The 26,442-nt window shown below is 35.8% G+C and overlaps 1 protein-coding gene across 2 annotated transcripts; it reads right to left on the reverse strand.

Annotated features, from left to right (window-relative positions):
• Nucleotides 1–9,069: 9,069 nt before the first annotated feature.
• LOC131530600 (uncharacterized) lies at nucleotides 9,070–26,135 on the reverse strand. Of its 2 annotated transcripts, XM_058760960.1 has the most exons (12): nucleotides 26,020–26,135; nucleotides 25,778–25,927; nucleotides 18,624–18,950; nucleotides 17,433–17,768; nucleotides 16,876–17,004; nucleotides 14,329–14,628; nucleotides 13,750–14,058; nucleotides 13,125–13,439; nucleotides 12,342–12,656; nucleotides 11,235–11,543; nucleotides 10,785–10,835; nucleotides 9,070–10,423 (listed from the first exon to the last, which is right to left on the reverse strand). In XM_058760960.1, the coding sequence occupies exons 2-12, from the start codon at nucleotides 25,821–25,823 to the stop codon at nucleotides 10,290–10,292; spliced, it is 2,571 nt and encodes an 856-aa protein (XP_058616943.1). In that variant the 5' UTR covers nucleotides 25,824–25,927; nucleotides 26,020–26,135; the 3' UTR covers nucleotides 9,070–10,289. The 2 variants fall into 2 exon arrangements, with proteins under 2 accessions (XP_058616943.1, XP_058616944.1); XM_058760961.1 differs by having other exon boundaries at nucleotides 10,785–10,817; nucleotides 11,238–11,543; nucleotides 25,778–26,123.
• Nucleotides 26,136–26,442: the final 307 nt, after the last annotated feature.

The raw sequence follows: 26,442 nt of genomic DNA on the forward strand, positions 1-26,442 counted from the left end.
TAAATTTACTTTTCTCATAAATGTGGTTTTCATCTGGGTGTCCCCAAAACACATGCACCTTAGCCTATAAAGCAGGGCACTAAACATTAAAACCAACCTAATAACAGCAGGCTCATGGCAAAGCCAACACAATGGCTGACCAACAGCCTCTGTTGCAATAAGGCATTTTAGGTGGTATGGTCTTGCTTCTTTCCAGCGCTCTGAGGCTTTCTGCTGCAGAGCTTTTCTGAGGCTCGGCAGAAGGATAAGACGTCAAAATATCGGAGAGCCTCTCCATATTTTTTTCTGTAAAGAAAATATGAAATACAGCTGTGAGGGACAATTTAAATGAGGACAATTAAAAGTCAATTGATCAATATTTAGAATAAACACCACTTCATGATTCAGTATCAAACTATTACGGCACTGTCAGTTTTGTCTAAGGGGTTTTTCATTAATCACACGTGGATTTTAGATTTAAACTTAAATTCATCACTTTGATTTACCAAATTGCTCTTGAGGATTGAGTTCTGCTGAGGGTGCAGTGAGTGGAACCTCCACACTGGATGACAGGAGCATTCGACCGGGGTGTGTGTGACTGTAAAACAGTACATAGAAGAATAAAAACATGTTAGACTACCACTGCATGTTTTTTTTTTTTTACCCAAAACTGAACAATTTATGAAATCAGACATATTTCTGTTAAGTACTGTTTTCTACTATAGTGCCACTGAAAGGTTTAGGCTTTTTTGATATTGGAATATTTTAAACTCTCAACAATCAATTACAGTGTTCTAATTTGATTTGGTCCAACATTTACATAGTAAATTCCTACAAATGTAAAATAATTCAGATGTAACCTGTAGCTGCAGCTTGCCTCCCCCTCGGCTTGCCATGTCCTAAAAACTCCCTTTTAGAGGTCTGTGGAGGGTCTCCTGCAGAGCGTGCACGTTTCCTCTCCACAGCTGCTGTCTGTGTGTTAGAGGGAATATTTCTTGTAAGACCGATGTTGTTAAAAGTACTGGATCCAAAAACAGGTGATTAGTGAAAGGAAAACACAACATAGTGTGTTAATAAGGTGTTGAATGGCTTAAATGAACCTTGATTCTCCAAGTCTCTGTAACTCCAAAATATATTCCCTCAGTTACACAAGCCAAAGAGCATTATGTTAATGAATCATGCAATGTACCTGCATGTAATCTTCTGCACTCATTCATCCTTCTTCTACATTCAGCACATTTTTACTTTAATTTGTCACCCATCCACATGTTCAAGTATAAATTGATTGAGGTATATAAAAACTCTTACCCTGGCTTCAGCTAGAACACGGTCTAGTTTCAGTTCAAGAGCCACGCGTCTCCCCTCTTGGTAGTGAGGATCCTGGGAGTCAAGTTTACGTTTGGAGGCCATTGCAACGCAAACAGATACAGACAGACAGATGAACACAGAGCCAGACAGACAGACACAAACAGACAGATGTACTGTATACAGAGAGGCTGCGATATATAGATAGATGGATAGATAGATAAGACAGATAGATATATAGATAGATGGATAGATATAGATAAATAGATAGATAGATGGATAAATAGATGGATAGATAGACAGATAGATAGATAGATGGATAGAGATAGAGGCTCTTAAAAGTGCCTTTGGGTTCGGTAAATCAGGTGTATCAATGTTTGGACAGGTGACTCGTTTGACAGGATCTGCAAGAGAGAACAGAAAATGTTAATTATGTAGTGTAGAGTATAGAGTAGAGTAGAGTACCCCGATAGTGAGACGTTCCCATTTTCTTATAAATACAATAAAAATTCAAGATTTTCCAATTTCCTGTATGTCAGTTAAAAGGCATGTAACATGCGTCTGGGGTTCCTCGTCCCAGATTTAAAGGAAACTTTATGTGCAGTAACTTTAGGCAGAGTTATATTGTTATTACTGACACGTTACAGTGAAGTTGTGGGTGAACCATGATGATCGAGAGAAAATGTCATCGTCTCGAGCTCACACAATAATGCAGTGCTCCATGCTAAGTTACTCTTCAGCGGATATAACTTAAACTACACTTAGCTTTTACTAGTAATCATTACTAGTATGATTATTATTATTTATTTTTTTGTTCATTTATGTCATATTCTTTGTTTTTGTAGGTCCCCCTGTAATGGTTCTTTTGATTTCTCCCAACTTCACTAACTAATTATATCTACACCTGTTAATTATACACACACTCTGAGGAAGGCTGAAGGCCCAAATGCATCAAATGCAATAGTGTTTCTATTAATAGTGATGATGGACAAGAAGTGAATAAAGGCTTTTTAACTTTTTTGGACCGGAAGAAGTGCCTTGGATTTCTTTATATTAATAGAGTTAGCTTATATTGAAGTTAGCTAGCCCCGTTTAGCAAGCCTAATTTCACAAGTGGTTTATTATTATTATTATTATTATTTATTGTTTTCGCTGATAAGGAGTAAACCATTGGTCGGGTTTTAATTGTTGCTCTAACATTTAAACCATGTGAGTTTAATGGCAAAGAAAGGCACCAATTACAACATTTAAACAAAACGTGATCATTAGTAATGAGCTCGTGACTTACCTGGACAGTGGTTTGAGCGCAATGAGACCAGCGGCGCGCGCGGCCTGGAGGATCATGGGTAATGCTGACAGAAATGACAAATGTAATCTTTTTCCACATTTTTATCAGAGAATAAGGCAGAAAATATATTTTTTAAGTTCTATACTGTAATAAATGTGTGTGTCCCTAATTAACGCAGTCTCGTATATTTGTATAAATCTTTTGAAAAAAAATTATGAAATGTTTTTAATACGACGGAAACTGTATTTACGGTGATCACAGTTTAATAAAAACGTTGTACGTTAGGCCTGTTAATTGCAATGATTTAATTTCCACGGTCATTCAAAGCGAGCAAAGAACACAACGGAGCTTTCAGAAACTCCGAATCAGTTGAACCATTGCGTCGCAAAATGATTCACTGTTTCAAGCGCCCAGTTGAACTGATTCACTGTTTCAAGCGCCCAGTTGAACTGATTCACTGTTTCGAACCGCTCCAGTTGAACTGATTCACTGTTTCGAACCGCTCCAGTTGAACTGATTCACTGTTTCGAACCGCTCCAGTTGAACTGATTCACTGTTTCGAAGCGCTCCAGTTGAACTGATTCACTGTTTCGAACCGCTCCAGTTGAACTGATTCACTGTTTCGAACCGCTCCAGTTGAACTGATTCACTGTTTCGAACCGCTCCAGTTGAACTGATTCACTGTTTCAAGCGCCCAGTTGAACTGATTCACTGTTTCAAGCGCTCCAGTTGAACTGATTCACTGTTTCAAGCGCCCAGTTGAACTGATTCACTGTTTCGAACCGCCCAGTTGAACTGATTCACTGTTTCGAACCGCCCAGTTGAACTGATTCACTGTTTCGAACCGCTCCAGTTGAACTGATTCACTGTTTCAAGCGCTCCAGTTGAACTGATTCACTGTTTCAAACGCCCAGTTGAACTGATTCACTGTTTCAAGCGCTCCAGTTGAACTGATTCACTGTTTCAAGCGCCCAGTTGAACTGATTCACTGTTTCGAACCGCTGCAGTCGGATCGCGTATCATGAATCATTTGAATCAGATCAGATATGTGTGTATATTTGACTGCAAGGAACCACTGACGATGGTTTATAATAGCGAGTAGCTTACAGAATAAAGCAAGAAAAACAAGGATAAAATCTCCTGATTAAATGTTGAGTAATAGTGCTTGAATATTAAGAAAAGAAAAGAATAACAAATCAGAAAAATACAGCGTCTGGGGTACCCAGTGGCAAAAAGAAAAACGTGGTGGAGGGCACGAAATAAATTTCCTATTGAAATACATTAGATGAAAGTCGTGCTGCCTGACACGAAAAAAGAGGGAAATTCGTGTCCATGAACACGAATCAATAGATTAAATTTCGTGACTATATCACGAACTGCCGTGAGACTGCTGAATTCAAATCTGCTTTCTGGCGCGGATCCAGATCAGACCCGCGAGCGCTTGTCATATTATCACTTATTCAGTTTTCAACCATATAATTCTTATTTTAGATTTCAGACATTTAAATACACATAAGTACTAACAAAACAATACATTTATAGTTTGTAAAATATGCACTGATGTCTATGGAAGCAGCAATAATGATCCTTACAAATATAATCTGACGACATGTTTTATTGATATCATATACAGATTGTGTAGATACTTTAAAGTTTACTCTGCTCTTCTCCCAGTTTAACCGGAGACTTATTTTAACGTGTTTCGGGAGGAGAGGATGAATTTGCGTGTTGTAAATCCCACAGCTGGATTCAGCGCGAGCAAACATGGCGGCGCCCATCACCCGGTATAGATCAACTAACGCGATCATTATAAACGTGTTTAAACAACCAAACACATTTACTTGCACATATTTCAGAATCGGAATATCAGATATTTCGTAATATAGCGAGTATGTTTGTGAATATTAATATTAAAAAAAGGAAAAACGAAATAAAAGCAATCCATGTGTCATACAGCGCTATTAGGGCTGCGGTGTGTCACATGACAAGCATGACGCGTCGCCATGGAAACAATAACGCTATACATTCTAAAATAACGGTCGCCTAAAAAAACTCACGCCGGGGGCTCAGCTAAAATATTTAAACTCACGTGTGAAAGGGTTAAAGCACATTTATGTTATGGCTCTGTAATCAACCATTTTCCTACACTTGCATTTAATGGAGTTTATGTATTAGATAAAAAATGCAATAACGTCTTTATCAGAAATGCCCTTTCTTCAACTCCAGGATGCCCCTCTAAAGCACAATCTAAATGGAGGATCTGTTATCCGGACTCTGATTTGAATAACTTATGGACTCTTCCTCAGATTTTTTATTCCATGTAAAATTAAAGAACTACATTTCAAAATTGTTCACAGATACTACCCTTCTAATTTATTCTTAAGCAGGTTTTTTGAGAATATATCTTCATTGTGTTCATTTTGTAATACTGATGAAGAATCCTTTCTACATCTGTTTTATCATTGCCCATTCTCCAAGTCTTTTTGGTCAGAAGTTACCGTGTTAATTTCTCTCTGTTACAAAATGAAATTACAGAATCTATAATTTTCCTGTCAGATTTTCAATCTTGAACATACTGTATTACTGCTTTGTCTTCTGGGTAAATTTCACCTTCATAAAGCCAGAACTATTCATTGTAAACCTAACTTTAGAATGTTTTCTTCTGATGTAAAATCTTTTTTCACTTCTTGTAAGAATGTGTCCAAACCTTTGAATTCAAAGGCTTCTAAAACTTTTTGTAAAAGTTTATTTTATTTATTTATTTATTTTTATTATGCTGGTTTGTGTAGCCCTTATATCTACATATGATGATGTCCGTATGCCCCTTGTTAAGTTTCAAATATTGTAATGGTTTGAAATGCAATAAAAAAATAAATAAAAAGACCCTCTTGCTTATAACGGAAGCGTCAATCTTCTTTCTTCTTCTTTCTTTCTTTCTTCTTCTTTTTTTCTTTTTAATGGCGGTTGGCAAACCTACTTAAAAGGTGCATTTCCGCCACCTACTGGAATGGAGTGTGTGTGTGTGTGTGTGTGGCGCATGACGGAAATTGGTCAAATTGGTTTATAAAATCTTTTAACCAAAAAGTATTAAAAAGGATGCAGTTATTCTATATACTTCATTATGTAACCTTTAAATTCTATTTATTAAAACTATTGCTTTCAAATATCTTATAATTGCATAGACTTTATACTTTGCTGGAGCATTCTTTAGTATTGTCTTAATTATTATATTTTCAATATTAAAAAAAAAAAAAAAAACGTAATTCTTCTATTAATCACATTCTTTCTCTTTCATATGCTTCAGCTTCACAGTGTAATAGGATATGTTCCACAGTCTCTAGGCTACCACATTTAATGCAATTACCTGATTCATGTTTACCAATAATAAATAGTAATTGATTAAGAGCTGTATGACCAATACGGAGTCTAGATATTATTGTGTCCTCCTTCCTACTTCCAAAGTTTTCCCTTCCATTTCCAACTTGTTTTTGAATGTTGTATAGGCTAGATGACGACCCTTTACCTCCCCATCCCACATCTTTTGCCATTTAATAGACCCTCTAATTATTCCTTTCATTTCTGCTTTACTTACTGATATGTTTATATCTCGGTTTGTTTTAGTGCCTTTTTGGCCATTTGATCAGCTTCCTCATTTCCCTCTATCCCAACATGTGCCGGTACCCATAAAAATGATATACTTAACCTATATTTTGTTGAATTTTGAACATGCTTTGTAGAATATCATACAGTATGTCTTGTCTAGATGTAGACTTGCCGCTTAATAAACTAGACAGAATATGAGTCTGAATATATAACTGTTCTTAATGGCTGTATTTCCTCGACCCAATTAAGAGCCATCAGAATGGCTATCATTTCTGCTGAGTAAACTGATAAATGATTACTTGTCCTTTTTGTAATTCTAATTTTAAAATGAGGAAAATATAGAAACTGCTGTATTTCCTGAAACAGGATCTTTTGATCCATCTGTGAATATTTTAATTTCCTGACTAATTTTGATCCAGGTATTTTATTTTATTTATTTTTTTGCCATCTTATTTTTAGAAACATAACCTTTTTTAATTAATTTCTTCCAAAATCTGAAGGTCTACTATAGGCATTGGAAATTGAGAAACTAAACAGAGGTAACCAGAGAGGTAAATCTTCTTCTTCCTCTTCCTCTTCCTCTTCCTTTTCTCTTCTTCTTCTATTGAGTTTTTATGGCGGTTGGCAAACAAGTGATAGGTGCATTCCCACCACCTGGGCTGGAGTGTGGACCCTTGATGTAAGGAAGAATATATTTGGGTCATTCCACGAAATCGGTGCCTTTTCCACATGGAAAAATTAAAAATAAAATAAGTTTAATCAGCATTTTTAAATATCCATGAAATGAAGACACCTTAAAATGACAAGAAATTTTATTGTGCCATCTCAGGCTATGTAATTTATTATTTTATGATTATGTTTCTGTTACATGTCTGTCTGCCCTAGTCCTCGTTTCCCTTATTTTGGTTTTGTTCCTGTCCTCATTTAGTTAATTATCGTTTGATCGTCTCCACCTGTGTTTGATTATGTTGTTTGCTCCCTTGTCCCTGTCTCCGGCCGTAGAGACCGAGGCGGGGGCAGGGGCCGAGGTATCGGAGGCGGATCCTCCAAGGCCGCCGGAATCCCCTGATCCTCCAAGGCCGCCGGAGTCCCCTGATCCGCCATGGCCCTCGGAGTCCCCTGACCTGCCATGGCCGCCGGAACCTCCTGATCCGCCCTGGATGCCTCCTCTATATCTTGGTATCCGTCCTGCTCCGGCATCCAGGACGCCCACCCCCCCTCCCGGTTGGAACTGTTACGGCGCGGGACGCGCCTACCGGGAGGGGCCTCACATGAGTCTCTTTAAAAGAGTCTGTCGTGATACTCTTGAAGCTGTGATTCGATTGGTTGTTGACTAGACATCACAATCAGACTCATGGAGTGAAATCAGATCAACGGACTGAGTTTAGTCTGATAAATGTTTGGTCTGATCAACTCATTGTTTGGTTCAGTCAGTGTTTCTCTGCTTCCCACAAAACAATAATCAAACTCCAGATCAACTAAACCACCGACATCAGCTGCAGCAGTCACTAAATCACCACATTAATTTTTTTAGCAAGATATGAGCTCAGCACAATAATCTGAATGATTCACATCAACAAAACATGCATTTTGTGTGAATATAGTAGCAAATGATCAATTGAGAACAAATGAGAGAGAAAAACTGCAACTTTAAAGACACTTTAACCGTAAACAGGCTGCAGTGTAAAGTGCTTCTGTTAAAATCCTGATATTTAATGTATTTTATCAGGGGTTTATAACCTGTTTAATGGTGTACAGACAGCATCTCTACTGAAGACCTTGCTGGAGCGCCAACTAGTGACTGAACATGGAAAAACAAGGCCTTAAAAACGGTTTTCTTTTTAATAATCTGTACATTAGTTATTACATATTTCCATAATCTCCTAAAATCTATATTTTTCTAAATGAGTTATGTGTAATATTTATCTTTAAGATTTTTCATACTGATGATGATTGAAAACCTTTTTGTTCCCAAAGATGGATTCATGAAATGGTCTCCTTCCGTTAACATTTGGCTATAATTATACTAGAACATTCATAACACTTTATTGTTAAGAATTTACAGCATATTTATTCTGTAAATCATGGTGTACTTTGATTTCTCTCTTCTCTTCTGGTCAGCATGGTCTGTTAGCCTCTAGAGGCTGGTTAGACATTAACTTCATCTTACATTGAAGTCTTTTTTGAAAGAAAAAAAAAGCTGTATTCTGATTAAATAAAGCCATGTGCAAACAACATATAAATTTCTAGTATAACATTTTACCAGTGAATCATTCTCTCTTAAACCTTTGTATATTAATTGACAGTCATGCGTCTCTTTTTTTGTCTATTTATTTATTAATTTACAACATTACTCTTCTTCGATGAAAACAGTTGTGCTGCTTATTTAAATCTGGTATGTGTTGTTTTCATCGATTTTTTGATGAGCTAAAAGATTGAAATAGAAATATGAAATTGAAAATAGAAATGTGATTATTTGAATTTAGTTAAAATAGAAACGTTTATTATTTTTTTTTATTCTATATTTGTATTGCACATCTCTCACATTTACAATGCAAGACAGGGATCATATCCCATTTACTAATATTTCACATTTCTATTTTCTTCTGCCATCGTGTGCTGAAAAAGATAAAGATAGTGCATATAAAAGCATTTTCTTTGCAGCAGTTGACAATCGCAATAAAAGCCTGTCTAGATGATAATTTTAACTATAAAATAATAAAATAAAAAATGTAAACTCTAAAATAATGAAACATGTCTCTTTTGACCACAAAACATTATTATTATTTAGCACTGTTTCAGTAAAACTGTTTCTGGTCATATTCAGTTTACTCTGTACATTTGATTTTGTATCAATCATAGAACATGTGAACGTATGCAGCAACACATTTCACACAATTTGTCTTTTTATTATATTTAGTACATACAAATGTATATTTAGGCACATTGTTAATGTATTGCATTTAAAAACAGCTGTTAGGAAGCAACATCTGTATCAGTGTTTGTCCACTAGATGACAGAAATTATCCAACATTAAGACCAACCATATATCAATATCCAACATGAACATTCATCGAGCAGATGCTTTTGACAAATTTAATAAAACAACACAAAGCACAACACATGCGGTATCACATCAATACTAGAACTGAACAAATGTGATTTTACATGTTTTTGATACAAGTGCAATAAAGCTCATTTCAAGTGCTTCAGATCTTTGGAAACAGACTGTAATCGATGCTGAACATCAACATTAATCTGGAACTGGTGTTAATTATATAAAAACAGTGAATACAATGGTCAGAGAAACACTGCTGTGATAAAACGTCTTATTAAAAGCATATATGACACTTTCTGACTCTCACTGTCTACAATCACATGAAATCAAAGCTGTGAAAGTCAAAGTAGCATTATGTTAATAAAGTAACAGGTATGAAGCGTAACATTATTAAAATGACATGAAAGTGTTTGATAAATATGTTTCTTGGTCAGTCTGAAACCAAAGAAGCTTTGTACATGCAAGTTTAACATTTCTCACTTTCACTGGACGGATTCTAGAGACTCATAAAAGAAGAAAAATGTGATCAAATTGATTTTTTTTCTTAAAAAAAAAAAAAAGACGAAAATATACAAACACTTTCAGGAGAACATTATCAAAGAAAAGAGGATATAAGTAAGAATAACTGTATACATACAATTAGGAAGATTAAAACAAAATAAAGGGGTAGATAGCTTACAATAAAGGGAAAATATAATAATAATAATAATAATAAAGAGCAACGAAAGAGAGCTGTCTGAACTTAGAGTCGATAGAAATTAATTTTTCATATAGTTTCAAAAACCTGACACATTTTTTATTGCCAGTCAAACAAAAAGACGAGCAGTGAGTCAACCTCGATCAGAAAATGTGAAAGAAGGAATTGAGCCCATACATTTGTTTGTATAAAAATTGCCAAACTAAATAAAAAAGTTGAAAATATATATTTTTAGATTTGTTGGCAGAGTCAGAGTAATAACACATAGCATCTTTCAAATTAAAAATGTTTTGTTGTTGTAGCTGGAACTGAAATGTTGATGTCAGAATGATTGACACTTGTGGGCGGGTCTTATGTTATTAAAGTGAACTCGTCCCCTCCTGATCATTCATTACATTCACATAGTCCTCCTCATTCACTTCATCCAGATCCTCTCCATTCAACAGCGGCATCTCTACAGTCGCTGATTCATTCTCTCGGTTCTCTCTGGAGTCTGAAGGAAAATACAGAGACAATGATGAATTAAAAACATAGATGATGTACTGATCTGGATTTCTTCATACGAGATATCAAAATTAAAGTGAAGCATTTACAATGTATAAACTCATTTAACAGATTGTCAGCAGCACATTTTGCTCATTTGATGAATTCAATCTAAGCACTTTTCTGGAAAATAAACATTTATTATATTTGTGAACTAAATATGCTATCTGAAATGTAAAAGTTTACTTGGCTCACTTACAGTCATTTGTTTGAAATCTGAATGAATAAACCGAACAAAGCCAAATCACACGCATCAGATCATGATATTGTTGTAAAGTTAAAGATGTTCAGTGCAAACAGCAGATTCTCACCATTCTTCTCCTTCGTCTCTGATTTCTTCCTCGCTTCATTTGTGACAGCAGCACATAGAACCAGAGAAACACAAAGACATCCATTACTGTATAAAGTGTGTGGATAAGAACAATAGAGTTCAAAATGACTTTATAAACATCATTCGGATGCGGTTTTATCAGTTCAAAACAAAGACAGTTTGCTGTGTTTCTGAGGAGAAGAATATAATATACATTTCTGCGTTAGTTACAGAGTGCTGATATAAATAAAAGCTGAATGAAATAAAATTGATTAAAGATGCTGCCTCACCTCAATGAGTAATCTTCAATAATAGATTTTTTAAGAATCAAATGATCTACAGAACAAACTCTGAATGGAGTTTGAACATTAAGCAGTTTGATCTGAATTATGTGCAGAAAAATCTGAATCTATGAGGAAGAATGTAATCATTATTAGTGTCTGGAGCGACTCACCTCTGATATTAACACTGTACGTCCTGCTTGTGTCTCCTTCACTGCTGTGGATCTTCACTTTATAACATCCAGCATATTCAGCTGTAGAGTTACTGATGGTCAGATCTCCAGTCGTGTTGTTCAGCTTCAGTTTGTCTCTGAATCTCTCATCAGGAACATCATGTGTCTCTACGGTCTCTCCTTTGATTTCAGCTATGAGAGAGTTTTCATCTCCAAACCTCCACTGTATCTCATCAGCTGTGTGTTTTCCGGTAAGACCAGTGAGTAGAGTGACAGAATCTCCTGCAGTCACTGACACATACTCCACTTCATGTCACAGCAGCACACAGAAACAGAGAAATGAGGAGATAAGTCAGTAAAGTTTCATTCAGGATGTTTGAGTGTGTGTGTGTGTGTGTGTTATACATGTACACGTAGTAGCGGTTCTGGCTTATTTGGTGCTCTAGGCAAAATAAGACACATTTGTACATTTGACATACAATAATGGATCCTTCATTTCTTTACAATTTAAAGGTACACTGTTATTTCATTGGTCAATCCAGAAAGTCTGATGGTTGACAGCTTCTAGCACCAATAAACCCATGAGAGAGCACACAGAGACTCACGAGAGCACAGGATAGTGTTTGAGCACACACAATATCAGAGAGAGAGCAGAGTCAGTTAATAACAGAGCACACTGTATATCTGAGAGAACTGTGCTCACGCATTACCTGGATGTGCTCTCATGCTCATGCGCTCTCAACATTAAAATAATGCCATGAGTGAACTATAAAGAAGAGAAGGAAGAGATGTCTGAAAGCTGCAGGCGGTGTCTTGTGCCACCCCTATATTGCCTGTGCCAGGATCTGCCACTGTACTAATTATGTGACATTAATAACTATATATTTGAGAACAAAATGATACGTGTGTTAATACACATTCAATCTTTATAATCCTAATTAGTATATTAATTTCCGGCTCTGTACAAAATGAATGTCAAATTAGTCCCACACTATAATGTGCACCTTTGTCTATTAACATTCAGTTCAGTGTAAAACTGTTCATTTAATGCATCATCATTTGTACACTGTGCATTTAAAAATAAACTGAATGACAATTACTTACAGTGTATTAAAAGCTTAAATTTCTTGAACAAGATCCCTCTGCTGCTGCTGATGGTCAATAGTTTATAAAGTCCAGTGTGTTCAGCTCTGATGTCTGTGATGGTCAGTGATCCAGTCGTCTTGTTCAGCTTCAGTCTGTCTCTGAATCTCTTATTAACACCATCATCATATATCTCTACAGTCCCTCCTCTGATTTGAGCGATGAGATCGTCTTGAGCTCCTAACATCCACAGGATCTGATCATCTCTCTGTATTTCAGTATCAGTGTTTAGAGTGACAGAATCTCCCTCGTTCAGTAATTTCTTCTCCACTTTATCTGCCACAGCAGCACAGAAACAGAGAAAAACAAAGACAAATCTGTCTTTAGATCAAGTGTGTTCATGTGAAGATCAGAGTTTGAAATGACTACATCACGATCATTCAGATGCTGTTTTATCAGTTTGAAATGAAGACAGTTTGCCATTTTTTAAACAGAAACTTTATATTACTGTCTCAGCTTCAGATTTGAATCAAAGACAAAACTTCAAATCCAAGTGAACTTTATAGAGTGCTGATATAAATAAAAGCTTAAGGAAGTATTTTTCGGGGCAGCAACAGAACAGTGTTTCACAATGTAGTTCAATGGGAGATTTCAAAACTGAATGAAATAATCTACAGAACAATCTCTGAATGAGGTCTGAACATGAAGCAGTTTGAGCTGAATTACCTGCAGAAGAACAGAATTATGGGGAATAACTGCTGATGAAGATCTGTGATCGTTATTATACTGACTTCAGCTACTCACCTTTAACAATGACAATAAACGTCTGTTTTGAAACCCCTCTGCTGGATGTGATCTGTAGATGATAGCGTCCAGAGTGTGCAGTTCTGGTGTTGTTGATGGTCAGAGATCCAGTCGTCTCGTTCAGCTCCAGTCTGTCTCTGAAACTCTCACCAGCAGCATCATCATGTGTAAAGACTTTGGTCTCTCCTTTGATTTCAGCTATAAGAGTCTGCTGCTCTTCATCTCTAAACAGCCACAGTATCACATCATCTTTGTTTATTTCAGTAGCAGGGTTTAGAGTGACAGATTTTCCCTCCATCGCTATTATCTTCCTCTCTTCATGTGTGAGAACAGAGCAGAGAAAGATAGAAATACACAGATGACATTAGATCAAGTGTGTGTGAATGTGAACAACAGAGTTTGACATTTCTGCACAGATCATGCAGATACTGTTTTATTAGTGATGATCTTTACGCTGCTGTGTGAAAAGTTTCAGCTGAAAATGAAATTCGGTATAAAAACATTAAATACAGCTCTCACTGACATTATCCTCTAAACATGAAGCAGTTTGAGCTGAATTCACTTCAGAAAAAATGAATAAATGAAGAAGAATGTGATCATTATTACATTCACTGGAGTGACTTACCTTCGTCATAAATGAATAATCTGTTGTATAAGGTTTCTGTGCGTCTTCTGATCTTCTGAGTGTAGAGTCCAGCGTGTGCAGCTGTGAACTTTGTGACGGTCAGTGATCCTGTATTCTTGTTCAGCTCCAGTCTGTCTCTGAATCTCTCATCAGGACCTTCATATTTAGTCACCTCTGTGGTCTTGATTTCAGCCAAGACAGTCTGCTGCTCTTCATCATCAAACAGCCACTGCATCTCATCACCTGTCTGTATTACAGTATCAGAGTATAGAGTGACAGGATCTCCCTCCATCACTGATCTTATCCTCTCTTCATGTGTGAGAACAGCGCATAGAAAGACAAAAATACACAGATGACGTTAGATCAAGCACTTTTGTCACAGTAGGTGGTTATATGACAACATAGACCAATGGAGTGATTTATAATAACCAAAGACAGAAACACACTGTAGACTGAAATGATCTGAAGAAACTCTGAAGGGAGTCAAAACATTAAGCACTTTGAGCTGAATTCACTTCAAAACAAAATGAATGAATGAGGAAGAATGTGATCATTATTACACTGACTGGAGCGACTCACGTTCAACAGAAACCATGAATCTTTTGTGTAAGGTTTCTCTGCCTCTTCTGATCTTCAGAGTATATAGTCCAGTGTGTTCAGTATCGATGAGCTTGATGATCAGTGATCCAGTCGTCTTGTCCAGCTTCAGTCCGTCTCTGAATCTCTCATCAGGACCCCAATATGTGTTCATCTCTCTGGTCTCTCTTCTGGTTTCAGCTATGAGAGCGTCTTCAGCTCCAAACAGCCACTGTATCTCATCACCGGTCTGTATCTCAGTCTCAGGGTTTAGAGTGACAGTATCACCCGCCGGCACTGACCCTGACAGCAGCACAGAAACAGAGAAAAGAGGAGATTATTACTGAGTCTGAAAATGAACATGTCATTATCATTTAAGGACTGAGAGGATACTGTGTGATTCTTCATATGAGCTTCTAATAATCACTTCATCTTCTGGAGGACTTTACTAAAGATCTGTAACAATTTGCAATAATGGTGCATGTGTTAAACATGAATTAACTGGTTCATAAAATATTTTCCACTGAAAAATCAGGTTTTAGTCAAAGGAACAAACTTGTTTTTAAACTGTTCTTTCAGGTAAATACTAATATTCAGCTCTATTCCATGTAATAACAGCTTATAACGGCATTCACAAAGTTGCCTCCACAAACGACATTAAAGACACAGAAAATGAGTTCATGTGCTGTAAGTCTTCTGAAGCTTTCTGTGCAGTTTAAGTGTTTGTTTACTGAAACTCTTTGCTGTAATTCTCAAATATTATTTTTCATACTCAAACACGTGTGAGTTCATCTATGAAACATTCAGTCCACTAATTCCCTCTCTCATGTTTGTAGCTCAAATACCTTTTATGTTGCATTTCAGAGCTTTAGAGAACAGGAAGATGATCAGTGAATAATTAGGTTGGCTTGAGAAAACAAACATGCTGATCTGCTATTTAAGCTTATTATTATTCTTATGACACTAACATTTCTGAACGCTACTCCTAGAGCTTTCAAGCTAGAACCACCAAAATGAGCCCAGCTCTTCAGACTGATCTGACTTAGTGTGCTTTATCTTTTCTAACTGATCGCACTTATGGTTTTCATAAAACTGAAGAATAAAAATCATAAAACTCCCATAGACTTACATTGACAGAATGTTCAGATGAGCCCAGACCTTGCCAGCTCCAACTGTCAAAATTTAAATCTAAACACACTGAAGCCCATTACACTCAATCAGAATTCCCTTCTATGTACTATTTCTAATCCATTCAAACTCAATATTTCTAATAAAATCTATCTATCCTAGCGACATGCTAATCATGCTAGAAACATGTTAGCGACATGCTAGTCACTTGCTAATCATGCAAGAAACATGCTAGCGACATGCTAGCAACATGTTAATAATATTAGCGACAGTCACTTGCTAGTAACATGCTAGCCACTTGCTAATCATGCTATCAACATGCTAGTAAGATGCTAATCATGCTAGAAGCATGCTAGCGAAATGCTAATCATGCTAGTTTAGTTTAGTTTAACATGATACTTTTATAACAGATGACACTTAATAATACTTAAAATAGTTTGACAGACATGATCACTAAAACTACTGTTGTATAGAAAAGAGCTCCATAATGTTTATCCAGGTTTCTTATTTTGTATTTGACAGAAGAAAGGTGGGTAAATGATAACAGAATTTATATTTCCCTTTGTGGGAATAAATGGTAACACTTTATTTTAGGGTCTCTTAACTAGTTGCTTATTAGCATGCATATTACTAGAATATTAGCCATATATTAGTAGTAATTAAGCACATATTAATGCCTTATTCTACAGGACCTTATTCTACATCCCTAATCCCACCCAATACCTAAACTTAACTACATTACTAAATATTAATAAGCAGAAAATTAGGAATTTATTGAGGGAAAAGTCGTAGTTAATAGTGAATAAGTGTTCCCTATTCTACAGTGTTACTGAATAAATAAATACCACTAACTGACCGGACATGTTCAGATATATTAGCTGAATTATAAACATACGTGTCATTTACAGTAGACACACAAACACTCTCTACATATCATTATCTTGGTTTTCAGTTTAGAGTTTCTGTAATAATAGTTTATGACGTTTAAATGAAAAAATTGAATGAAGCCACACATAATGATAAAAACACAAACACATCTGTGAGGTGCTATGAAAGACTCGGGCAGCCCAAATAAAACTCAAGATGAAGGACTGAAGGACAGCAGGACTGTGATTTTAATCAACTTTCTGCTAAATATCTCAACCTTCAATAGAAGAACAAAACTACAAAAACACAAACAGACATAATCAAAAACATCTTAAATTCAGTATTTTAAACAGATAATGATTCAATAATTAATATATTAATGTAATTCAGCTCAATACTAGACAAATCACACACATTAATTTTTGCATCAATTACAAGCAGAACTTGTGTTAAAGTAGAAATGTTGACTGAAAAATCATACTATACATTTAAACTCTACTGAACCACAATAAAGCTCAATGTTTTTTCTCTTGCTGTATCAGCTGTAATACTTACATGTTTGGCTTGGTAGATTAGTGGTCCTGCGGCGACAGTAGTACATCACACCAGCAGCTACAGCTGCAGACACCAGCAGAAGAACAACAACAACTATCCCTGCTACAGCAGCTGGAGACAGACCTGGTACTGAAATGATAAAGAGAAACAGACATTAGTGTGAATGAGTGTCTGAAATATATCAAGCACTAGAAACATCAGCACTATATAACCTGAGTGAAGATCTGATACTGTAATGATAAAGAGAGACAGTCATTAAAGTGAATGTGTGTCTGATCTATAAACACTAGAAACATCAGCACTATATAATCTAAATGTGTATTTGATAAGTAGATCTTAATGTTAATGATTGTGATAATTACATAGAAACGTTAAAACAACAATGAAGATTAAACTAATTAAATGTTAACATTCTCATTATAAGCCTGACAATAATCAATATTTATTACAGATATATTCACAGGTGTCAGAAATCTAAGACAGAAACAGTTTTAACTAATACAATCATTCCCAGACAGCTGATAAACAATCATTACAATCAGACTTGAGTTCCTCACCACTGACAGTAACAATGAATCTCTTGTCTGAAGTCTGTTTGTTGCTGTTGATCTTCACTGTATAAAGTCCAGAGTCTATGGTTCTGGTGTTTGTGATGATCAGAGATCCAGTCTGATCCAGCTGCAGTCTGTCTCTGAATCTCTCATCATTATCATATACTAATGAGCTCTTGGTCTCTATATCATGTTTAGCTATGAGTTTTCCTTCATCTCCAAACCTCCACACTATCAGCTCATTTCCTTGTAGTTGAGGAACATGAAGAGTGACAGGATCTCCCTCCGTCACTGACACGATCTTCATTTCAGCTTCAGCCCCAGCAATAACAGATGGAGGCTCTACATGAAACAGATTCACAGACAGAAAATAAGTATACTGAACACTGTTACTAGAATATCAAGTTTCACATCACAGTCAATTAGTTTATCTTACGGTTACTAAATAATACATGTAGAAGCAACATATTAATTTGTTTAAATACGGTATTTAATTTTCCTTCAATGCATTTCATTTGAATTAATTCTTTATTTAACATGTATATTTATTTTGACTGACTCTCTGCTCCCTCCAAAGGTAAAGGAGCACAAATGCACAGATGTACAGTAAAGTTAATGATGGAGCACAAACCAATGATAGACCAATGACTGTGTTCACACACACTCAAGGATGCAAACAACCTAATGGACTGTGGACTATGTTTTCACACCTTACTTTGTCAGTTTTGCATGTGTTTTGTTAGAAATAAACTTCAAACAGAAGCAGTAACATTCAGCAATTGCTTGTATTGACTGAGCAGGAGTAAGACAAAGCTCCTGTCTGTCTTCACTGTGGACTAAAGGTTTGCAATAACAAGGCCTATACAGATTAATAAAAATAATCAGCTTGAGATGTACAACAGTTATTCGGTTGACTAATTTGATAAGTCATCTTATTTCATATAACAGCACAGGATCTTTTTACTGTTTGAATCACTGCACTTGTCCGAGTTCAACAGATAGAATTACAATTCCTAATTACATTTACCAGTTGACTCTGCTTTCAATACTATTACCATCGGAATTAAACTAAAAATATCTGCCCACTTTAAATCTCATCATAATTCAGTTTAATTAGCAACACACAAAGAAACGGAAAAAGTCAAATTATTAAATATATATATATATATATATATATATATATATATATATCCTCACCATAAACAGTAACACTGAATTCCTGCTTAGATTGGGTCCCAGTTGTGTGGTCCATCTGTAGTTTATAAAGTCCAGTGTGTTTGGTTCTCATGTTCTTGATGGTCAGAGATCCAGTCTGATGATCCAGCTGCAGTCTGTCTGTGAATATCTCAGTGTGATTAGGATATGAGATCTCTTTCCCGTCGATTTGAGCAATGGTGGAACCTTTCTCTCCAAACCTCCAAAGTATCAGAATAAATCCCTGTATTTTAGTAAGATCAGGGCGTAGAGTGACAGAATCTCCCTCCATCACTGACTTCACTACATCTGCATCAACACCAAACACACCTGGAGAATAAACAGACACAGTTTCTCAGAGATTAAACTCATATAGGCACTGCAGGTAGTATTAATGAAGAGATAATTGTGATCAGTCTTGTCTAAAATACAATGTGACTTATTGAAGAGCCCTTATTATGCTCATTTACTGGTTCATATTTTCCATTATAGGGTCTGCTACAAGTCTGCTAATAGGTTTACTAGGAATGTAACAATATCAAAATCTCACAATACGATATGATTGCAAAATGAAGTCCACAATACGATATTTATTGCAATATTTAAAAAGAAAAAAAAAAGACAAATGAAGAACTGGGGAAAATGAACATTTTGTACATTTTAAAGTTAAATGATCCTATCTAGTGCATTTTGAGAGTTCAAAATTAAGAGCTCCAACCCATGTTCTCAACTAAGAAAACTTAAGTCAGAAAAAAGTCAGTGAACTGACTTGTACCTGAACTTTGAAGGGGACTCAGCCTAATATACTGTCTCAGTCTAAATTACATTCACACTGGTGTTTTAGGAAGCCAAACTAATTAGATTAGAGTATAATAATAACAATGACAGTAGTAGTCATATGTTGTAAAACAATTGCACTGTAAAATAAATTAAAATGAATATTTAATAGGTATATTATTTTTGCTTTACTCTACAGTAGAGAAATTGCAATACTTATTATTTCCTAATTTGTACACTTGAAAGAGAAATGTTGAATTTGGACTGCTTTTAAACCTCTAACTGTCAGCAATTCATACTGCACTTTTAAGCTTTTATTTTGACGGAAATGGCGGTAGAGCTTTTATTTAGGAAGAAAACTCCAGCTTCAGTGAAAACAGGCTTACAAAAATGCGTTTCACTACAAATCTAATGAAATGCTGTAATCATCTGCCGCGAAAATAAAGCATAACTGGTGGCTGTTGCATTCCCAAACACACACTAAACTCACAGCACATGCAATAAAAGAGTTCACTGCATTCATTATTGATGAATGAATGATTGATGCATTTATATAGTACTTTATAGTGTATTGCTGTACACCCAAAGCGCTTTACAATCATGTGGGGGGTCTCTCCTCAACCACCACCAGTGTGCAGCATCCAGCTGGATGATGCAACGGCAGCCACAGGACAACGGCGCCAGTGCGCTCACCAAACACCAGCTACAATATCGTTACATTCCTAAGGTCAGGGCCGTCCTTAGATGACGCAGGGCCCGTTGCGAGGTGTTCACCGTAGGGCCCCCTCAAAGTGTGGGCCTGCCTGAGGTTTACATGTTTTAATGTTCAAAAAGTTTAATTTGCTTTTAATAACTGCCGGCCTGGTGCTGCTGTCCTGAAACTGCAGTCACATAGCGGGCTGCAGCTCTGCACCCGAACATGAACATATCTCCTGTAAATACTACTGTACCTATGCTAAATATGGCATAATTTCTTTCAATAATGACCAGTGTTGGCAACTATTTTTAATGTAAAATAGCTAATCGGCAGTTTACATCTGTTTTCTCTCCAATGCTCACATACTGTATTGTAATATATGTCCAATAAAGTTGTTCTCATTTACATATTTTTGTCAGACAATGGAACAAGTGTGATAGAGACTACATTATAAACCACGTTAACCAACAATCAAGAAAGTTGCTAGATTTGTCACCAGTCACTTTTTTGAAAAAATAAATAAATAAAATAAAATAATATAAAAATAAAAAAATAAAATAAAAAAAAATCACTACAGGTGTCTGAAAAATGGCTAATCTAGTGACCATGGGCCAGATTTACACCAGTTTGCACCAGAGCACAACACTCTTCTGACATAAAAAAAAAAAAAAAAACTACTGAAAGGATTTACTAATGCTCACACTACAGTAGAGGGTTGCATTGGGTTTGGGCTCCCGCGGGACCCAACGCAAATCTCGCAGGAGCTGGCGGTTTTACCTTTGCTGCGGGCGGGATTGTATAAACTGTATAAATACCAATTTTAGCATCTTATTGATATTACAGATTAATGAGGAATGTTTAGCATTGACAAATATGTGTTAAACTTAATAAATATTAATATTTGAATGCATTTTGGTATTGTTTAATTTGTGTTATTGATTAATTACAGACACCCATGAACAGAGGAAGACGGTAGGCACTGTAAAAAGTCAAAAGGCTAATAAAGTAAGTGTGGACCCAGTATCTTAGGTGGCACTCTTAAAGCTTCTTCACAACAGGCAATGACTGTAAAATAACTATAACAGTAACTATGTTTGCCTCCACACCAATGAACGATAGCACTGTTCATTCTAAGCATGTGCTGCAGGTTTGTTGTCTACCACTTTAAATGCTGGAGCTCTTTAAAGTTGAATGGATTCTGATTGGCTGTCAATGCTTTTATCATTCATCAGCTGGAATAAAACAATATAAAAGATATTCCAACAATATCGTTTCTATGTGCAGTTATCGTTAGTTGTGCTGAGGGGACTCTCCACCCCAAATATTCATCCTGATAATGTCATTTATGTTGGCAAACAGAAAGTATTAATAAATATGGCTGCAAGTAGCAATTTTGAGGCCGAGCAAGTTAGAAACGAAGTGATAAGCTAAGCAAGCACAGCAGGGGAGCATCAGTAAAATGGTTATTATATTTCAACATTTGCTTCTGCAGTCATTTACTCAGGAATATTATTAAAACTAATTTAATGACACAGATTAATACTAAAAACATTTCAGTTATGGGAACAATGGCAATATTATCTCTTTTTTTTTGGCAAGTTGTCACTCGTAACAGATATATTTATGTAAAAATGAAACAATATACTTATTCTGACTTGTACATATTAAAATACAAAAAAAGAATGTGTGATCATACTAAATTTTATTATATTTTAAATGACTTTCACTTCCTTACAAAAACTTTTCCTGGCAAATGGGAAAACCTAGTGGTTTGAAGGACATTAGCAAAGTATAAAAAAGTAAAAAATAAAGTTAATTGATATTTGAGGGCTGCACTGTGATGCTTAAATAGTCTTTTAATATGTCATCAAATGATTCATGTTTAAAATATGCCTAACCAGATTTTTTGGTATATAAATATTGTTACACTGAATGACATTTTAGTGTGTGTTTTCTGTCAAACATGGTAAAAAATGCATGATTGTCATTATTTTTTGTTCAGAAAAATATAAAGTTAAACAGGACACATTCTAATGTATAGGAAAAAAATTAAATTTGAAGTTGTATTATACTTTTATTTTTTGATGCTGGAAACACCCTTTTCATCTTTGACCCACCTATTGTCTCATTTCTATGTGTTTATTTATTTAATAAGTTAGTTATTTCATATTCTGTATTGGCTTATTTACTTAAACTGTTTGTTAACAGTTAAACTCTTTGTTTAGTCAATCGTTTGGTGTGTGTGTATCATGCAGTAGGCTACGTTTAAAAACTGATGTGCCTCTTGTTGTGGCTTTGTTTTAACGGTGAATGTTTTATAGCGCTAATTAAAAAAAAATGCCCACTGTTTTTGTCACGTGTGGTGCTTTGGTTTAGCATTACTTCATCTTATTTAGACGCAATCATGTTTAAAGCCTGTTATTCTGGATGTTAACTTGAACGAATATTTAGTCTGAGTATTTGTGTACATTTTTCACAAGCTCTGAGAGAAAGTCCACGGGAGCGGGCGGGAGTGGAACACACAGGTTGCGGGAGCGGCCGGTCCTTGTCAGAAATTCAGCGGGAGCGGGCGGGTGCGTGTTTAAGAAAACAGCCCCACGCAGGGCTCTACACTACAGAACTGTTATAGCATCTTAATTGCTGTGGTGCTCACGGTATACAAAAAAAGGTTTCCTGTCATCCGTCATAATCTTATCATAGCTGTGTGCATACCTAATGAGCATCGGCAACCACAACGAGCACTGATTTTGCTGAGATCTAGGGGTTTTGTTGCAGACTTCAGCCAAAAAGTCCAGCCAATAGTCATGTATAGTGTGAGCTTGCCTTAAAAGGCACACAGTGAAAAATTAGCAATGAAAAGGCCTGACCTTATTGCATATGCATTTGTAGGAGTTTCCCTTTCAGATGCTAAATTTATGGGAGGAGAGTATTTAAATATGAATCATGCAAATTTACATGCACCATTATTTAACACATTTTGCACCTGTGTTTTTAGTAGATTATATGCGCCTGATTCTCATTCGCTCTGCTTGTTTAAGACCCTATGCTAATTCGTGCTTGTTTGTTTTAATTGCTTATTTGTTTAGTATATCTGGCCCAAATTTGCTAAATTGGCAACCCTGATAACGACAGCCAAGAACAACAAGCTGACCCAAACTGAACCACCTTTGCAAGCATAGGGCATATGACGGTATCAAATTTTCATGTAAAGCTTTTATCATGGGATATGGTATCATCACGATATTGAAATTTAGTTGTCATAATATAGTATAACAGGTTCTTTTTTCTTATAACAAAAAGAACTGAACATTTAAATGCAATAAAGCAATACACAAAAATTGTATAAAAAATGTTTCAAACAGATTATAGAAAAAAAAAATTATAAAGAACAATAAGTAACACTTTACAATCAGGTCTCATTAGTTAACCTTAGTTAATTCACTAACAACAATGAGCAATACATTTGTTACGGAAGTTATTATTCTTTGTTAAAAAATACAACTGTTAGTTAATGTTAGCTTGGGTTCATTAAATAATACAGTTAAACTTTTGATTTTAACAACATGTTAAATGTAAAAATGAACTAAGATTAATGAATGTTTAGAAAACATTTTCATTGGCAGTTTATGCTAACTAATGAATTATCTAATATTAACTAATTGAGCCTTAATGTAAAGTGTAACAATAAAGAATCCAAACATTTTCAAACTATATCTAGGACATGTAGTCCAGATTAAAAAGTTTTAAAATACATAGCCTATTACGTCTAAGTCTTTAAGTATTTGGCGCTGTGCTGAACACCATTACACTCTAAAAAATGCTGGGTTAAAAAGGGACAAACCCAGCGGTTTGGTTATTTTGACCCAGCGTTTGGCAGAGGTGTAAAGTCCAGGGTTCAGAAAGTAAAAGTCCTGCCATGTGTTTATTCCACCCATGAACTCAGCAGCTGATTTCACCAGAGGAGGAACCAACTCATTCCTTTCAAGTCACAAGCAAGTCTCAAATCAAATCCCAAGTCCTCAAAGAGTTAATGTTAATGCGATAATTAAGTGACTAATTAACATTAGTAACACTAATGAACATCTGCTGTTAACAATCAACATCACTGAAGAAAAGAGAAACACAAGAACTACAACTGACCTCAGCCACAGCCTTGGATGGAATCAACTGGAAAAAATAAATAAATAAATAAAAGCACACGATGCCACCATAATTGTGGTCAAGGTTTGCTTTAGTTAGTCTCTTGACCCTTTTAGCAATTCAAAGTATTGTTTTATTTGTTTTTAAGCAATTGCAATATTATTTCACAGCAAACATTTATGCGTTGCTTAATCAAAAGCTTGACGTAGCAGATTACCTTACGATTTCCACTTATAACTCATGAATGAACATCATAAAGTGGTCTCTCTCTTTGGTTTATTGACTGACATTCAGCTGTTACAGAACTGCCAAAAAAGTCATATTAAAGAAATGCCACTGTAATGCTTCAATATTGAACAAAAAGAAAGATCTGTATTGGCTCAGGCTTTTAGACATGAACACTTATCATAAGATCCTCAACAGTGGTGACAATAATTTTTCATACTGCAGTGCATGATGGGAGTTTTTACTATGGTGTTACCCAGCATGCATTACAGCATGAAGCATTTTGTTGATTGTCACTATTGTTGAGATTCATATGCTGGTTCTTGATGTCTGTGCGTGTCTAAGTCAGGGATGGGCAACTTCGGTCCTGGAGGACCACTGTCCTGCAGAGTTTAGTGCCAACCCTAATCAAACACACCTGACTAGAAAGCTACAGGCAGGTGTGTTTGATTAGGGTTGGAGCTAGGGCTGGGCGGTATATCGAGTTTGTACAATATATCGATATATTCTTTATAAGCGTTACGATATAAGGCAATACTGTTTATATCGATATACAGTAGTTTGAAACGAGGGCATCTGAAAATATAGCGGAGGACACAGACTGAACTGCTGCAGAGAAAGTGCATAGTACAATTTGTTACATATGACAAACTTTATATGCTAAACTCTGCAGGACAGTGGCCCTCCAGGACCGAAGTTGCCCATCCCTGGTCTAAGTAATAAAGGACTTCAAATTTGTATGCATTACATAGACTTAAAATTCACTATATCTAATACACCATATTGCCAAAAGTATTGGGTCACTCACCCCCTTCTAATGAACAGGTTTGACTACTTTAGTAATTTCCATGAGTACAAATCTTAATGTTTAAGCATATAATGATATTCTAGGGAATTGTTTGCTTCTAATTTTAAAGCAACAGTTTGGACAGGACCCTTTTCTATTCTAACATGACAATGCCTCTGTGTATAAGGCAAGGTTCAAAAAGAAATGATTGATTTAGTCAGTGTGGAAGAACTTGACTGGTCTGCAGAAAGCAGCTGAACACCTCTGGTGTGACTTTAAATGCAGATCTTGAGCCAAAAACTCTATACCAAACACCAGTGACTTGTATATATATATGCGTCTTGAAAAAGTGAAGGAGACAAGTAATTACAATTTGTGGAGCAGGGCATGTCCAAATTAATCTAGATTAATGTGATCGTTGTTAAAAAGGTAATCAAGTTTAAGAATGAAAGAACATCAGCCAATGATCACCACATCACTCAAAAGTGAAACCGAAAGTGTAAAAAACAAACACAGAAATCATGCACTTACCGCACATTAGTAGAAAAATCTGACCGATTTTGAAGGTGCTTTTCATGTTGAAGGTTCCAGCAAAATCAGCTTTGAGTGGATATTATAATTAATACTCGTTTGTTTCTGAACCACACCCACGACCGACAGCGATGACTGTTAACAGACCCTCTGAATACAAGCAGAGAGGTTTTTATACCGACGGTGACTGACTAATTAATTTTAATGATGATTTATATACTACTAAAGAAAAGTACATTTACGTTTCCAAAGCTGAAAGACAATATCGAACCGCAGAAGACTGTAATGGCGGAGAATCTAACGGGTTTCTTCTTCTTCCTACTCTTCTTCTTTTGGTGTGGTTTAATGGCGGAAACCAAAATAGCTCATTACCGCCATCTGCTGTTTGTGTGGACCAGCCAATTCTCCTTATTGTCTTTTTCAAACTCAGCATGCATACATACATAAATAAATAAACAAATAAATAAGACTGTCAGCATTTGCAGTGTTGCTTTTTGTTTTGAGTATTTGGACAAGACAATACAATACAAAATATGCAATAAGTGAAGCTGTTTGCAAAAATATACAAACTGAAAGTAAAATAAAAACAAGGTAGTAATAATAATAATAATAACAATGATGATGATAATAATACGATTATGGTCCAAAGAAAAGAGAGTGCAGAT

The sequence above is a fragment of the Onychostoma macrolepis genome, chromosome 22 (genome assembly GCF_012432095.1).
Source record: "Onychostoma macrolepis isolate SWU-2019 chromosome 22, ASM1243209v1, whole genome shotgun sequence".
Taxonomy (NCBI): domain Eukaryota; kingdom Metazoa; phylum Chordata; class Actinopteri; order Cypriniformes; family Cyprinidae; genus Onychostoma; species Onychostoma macrolepis.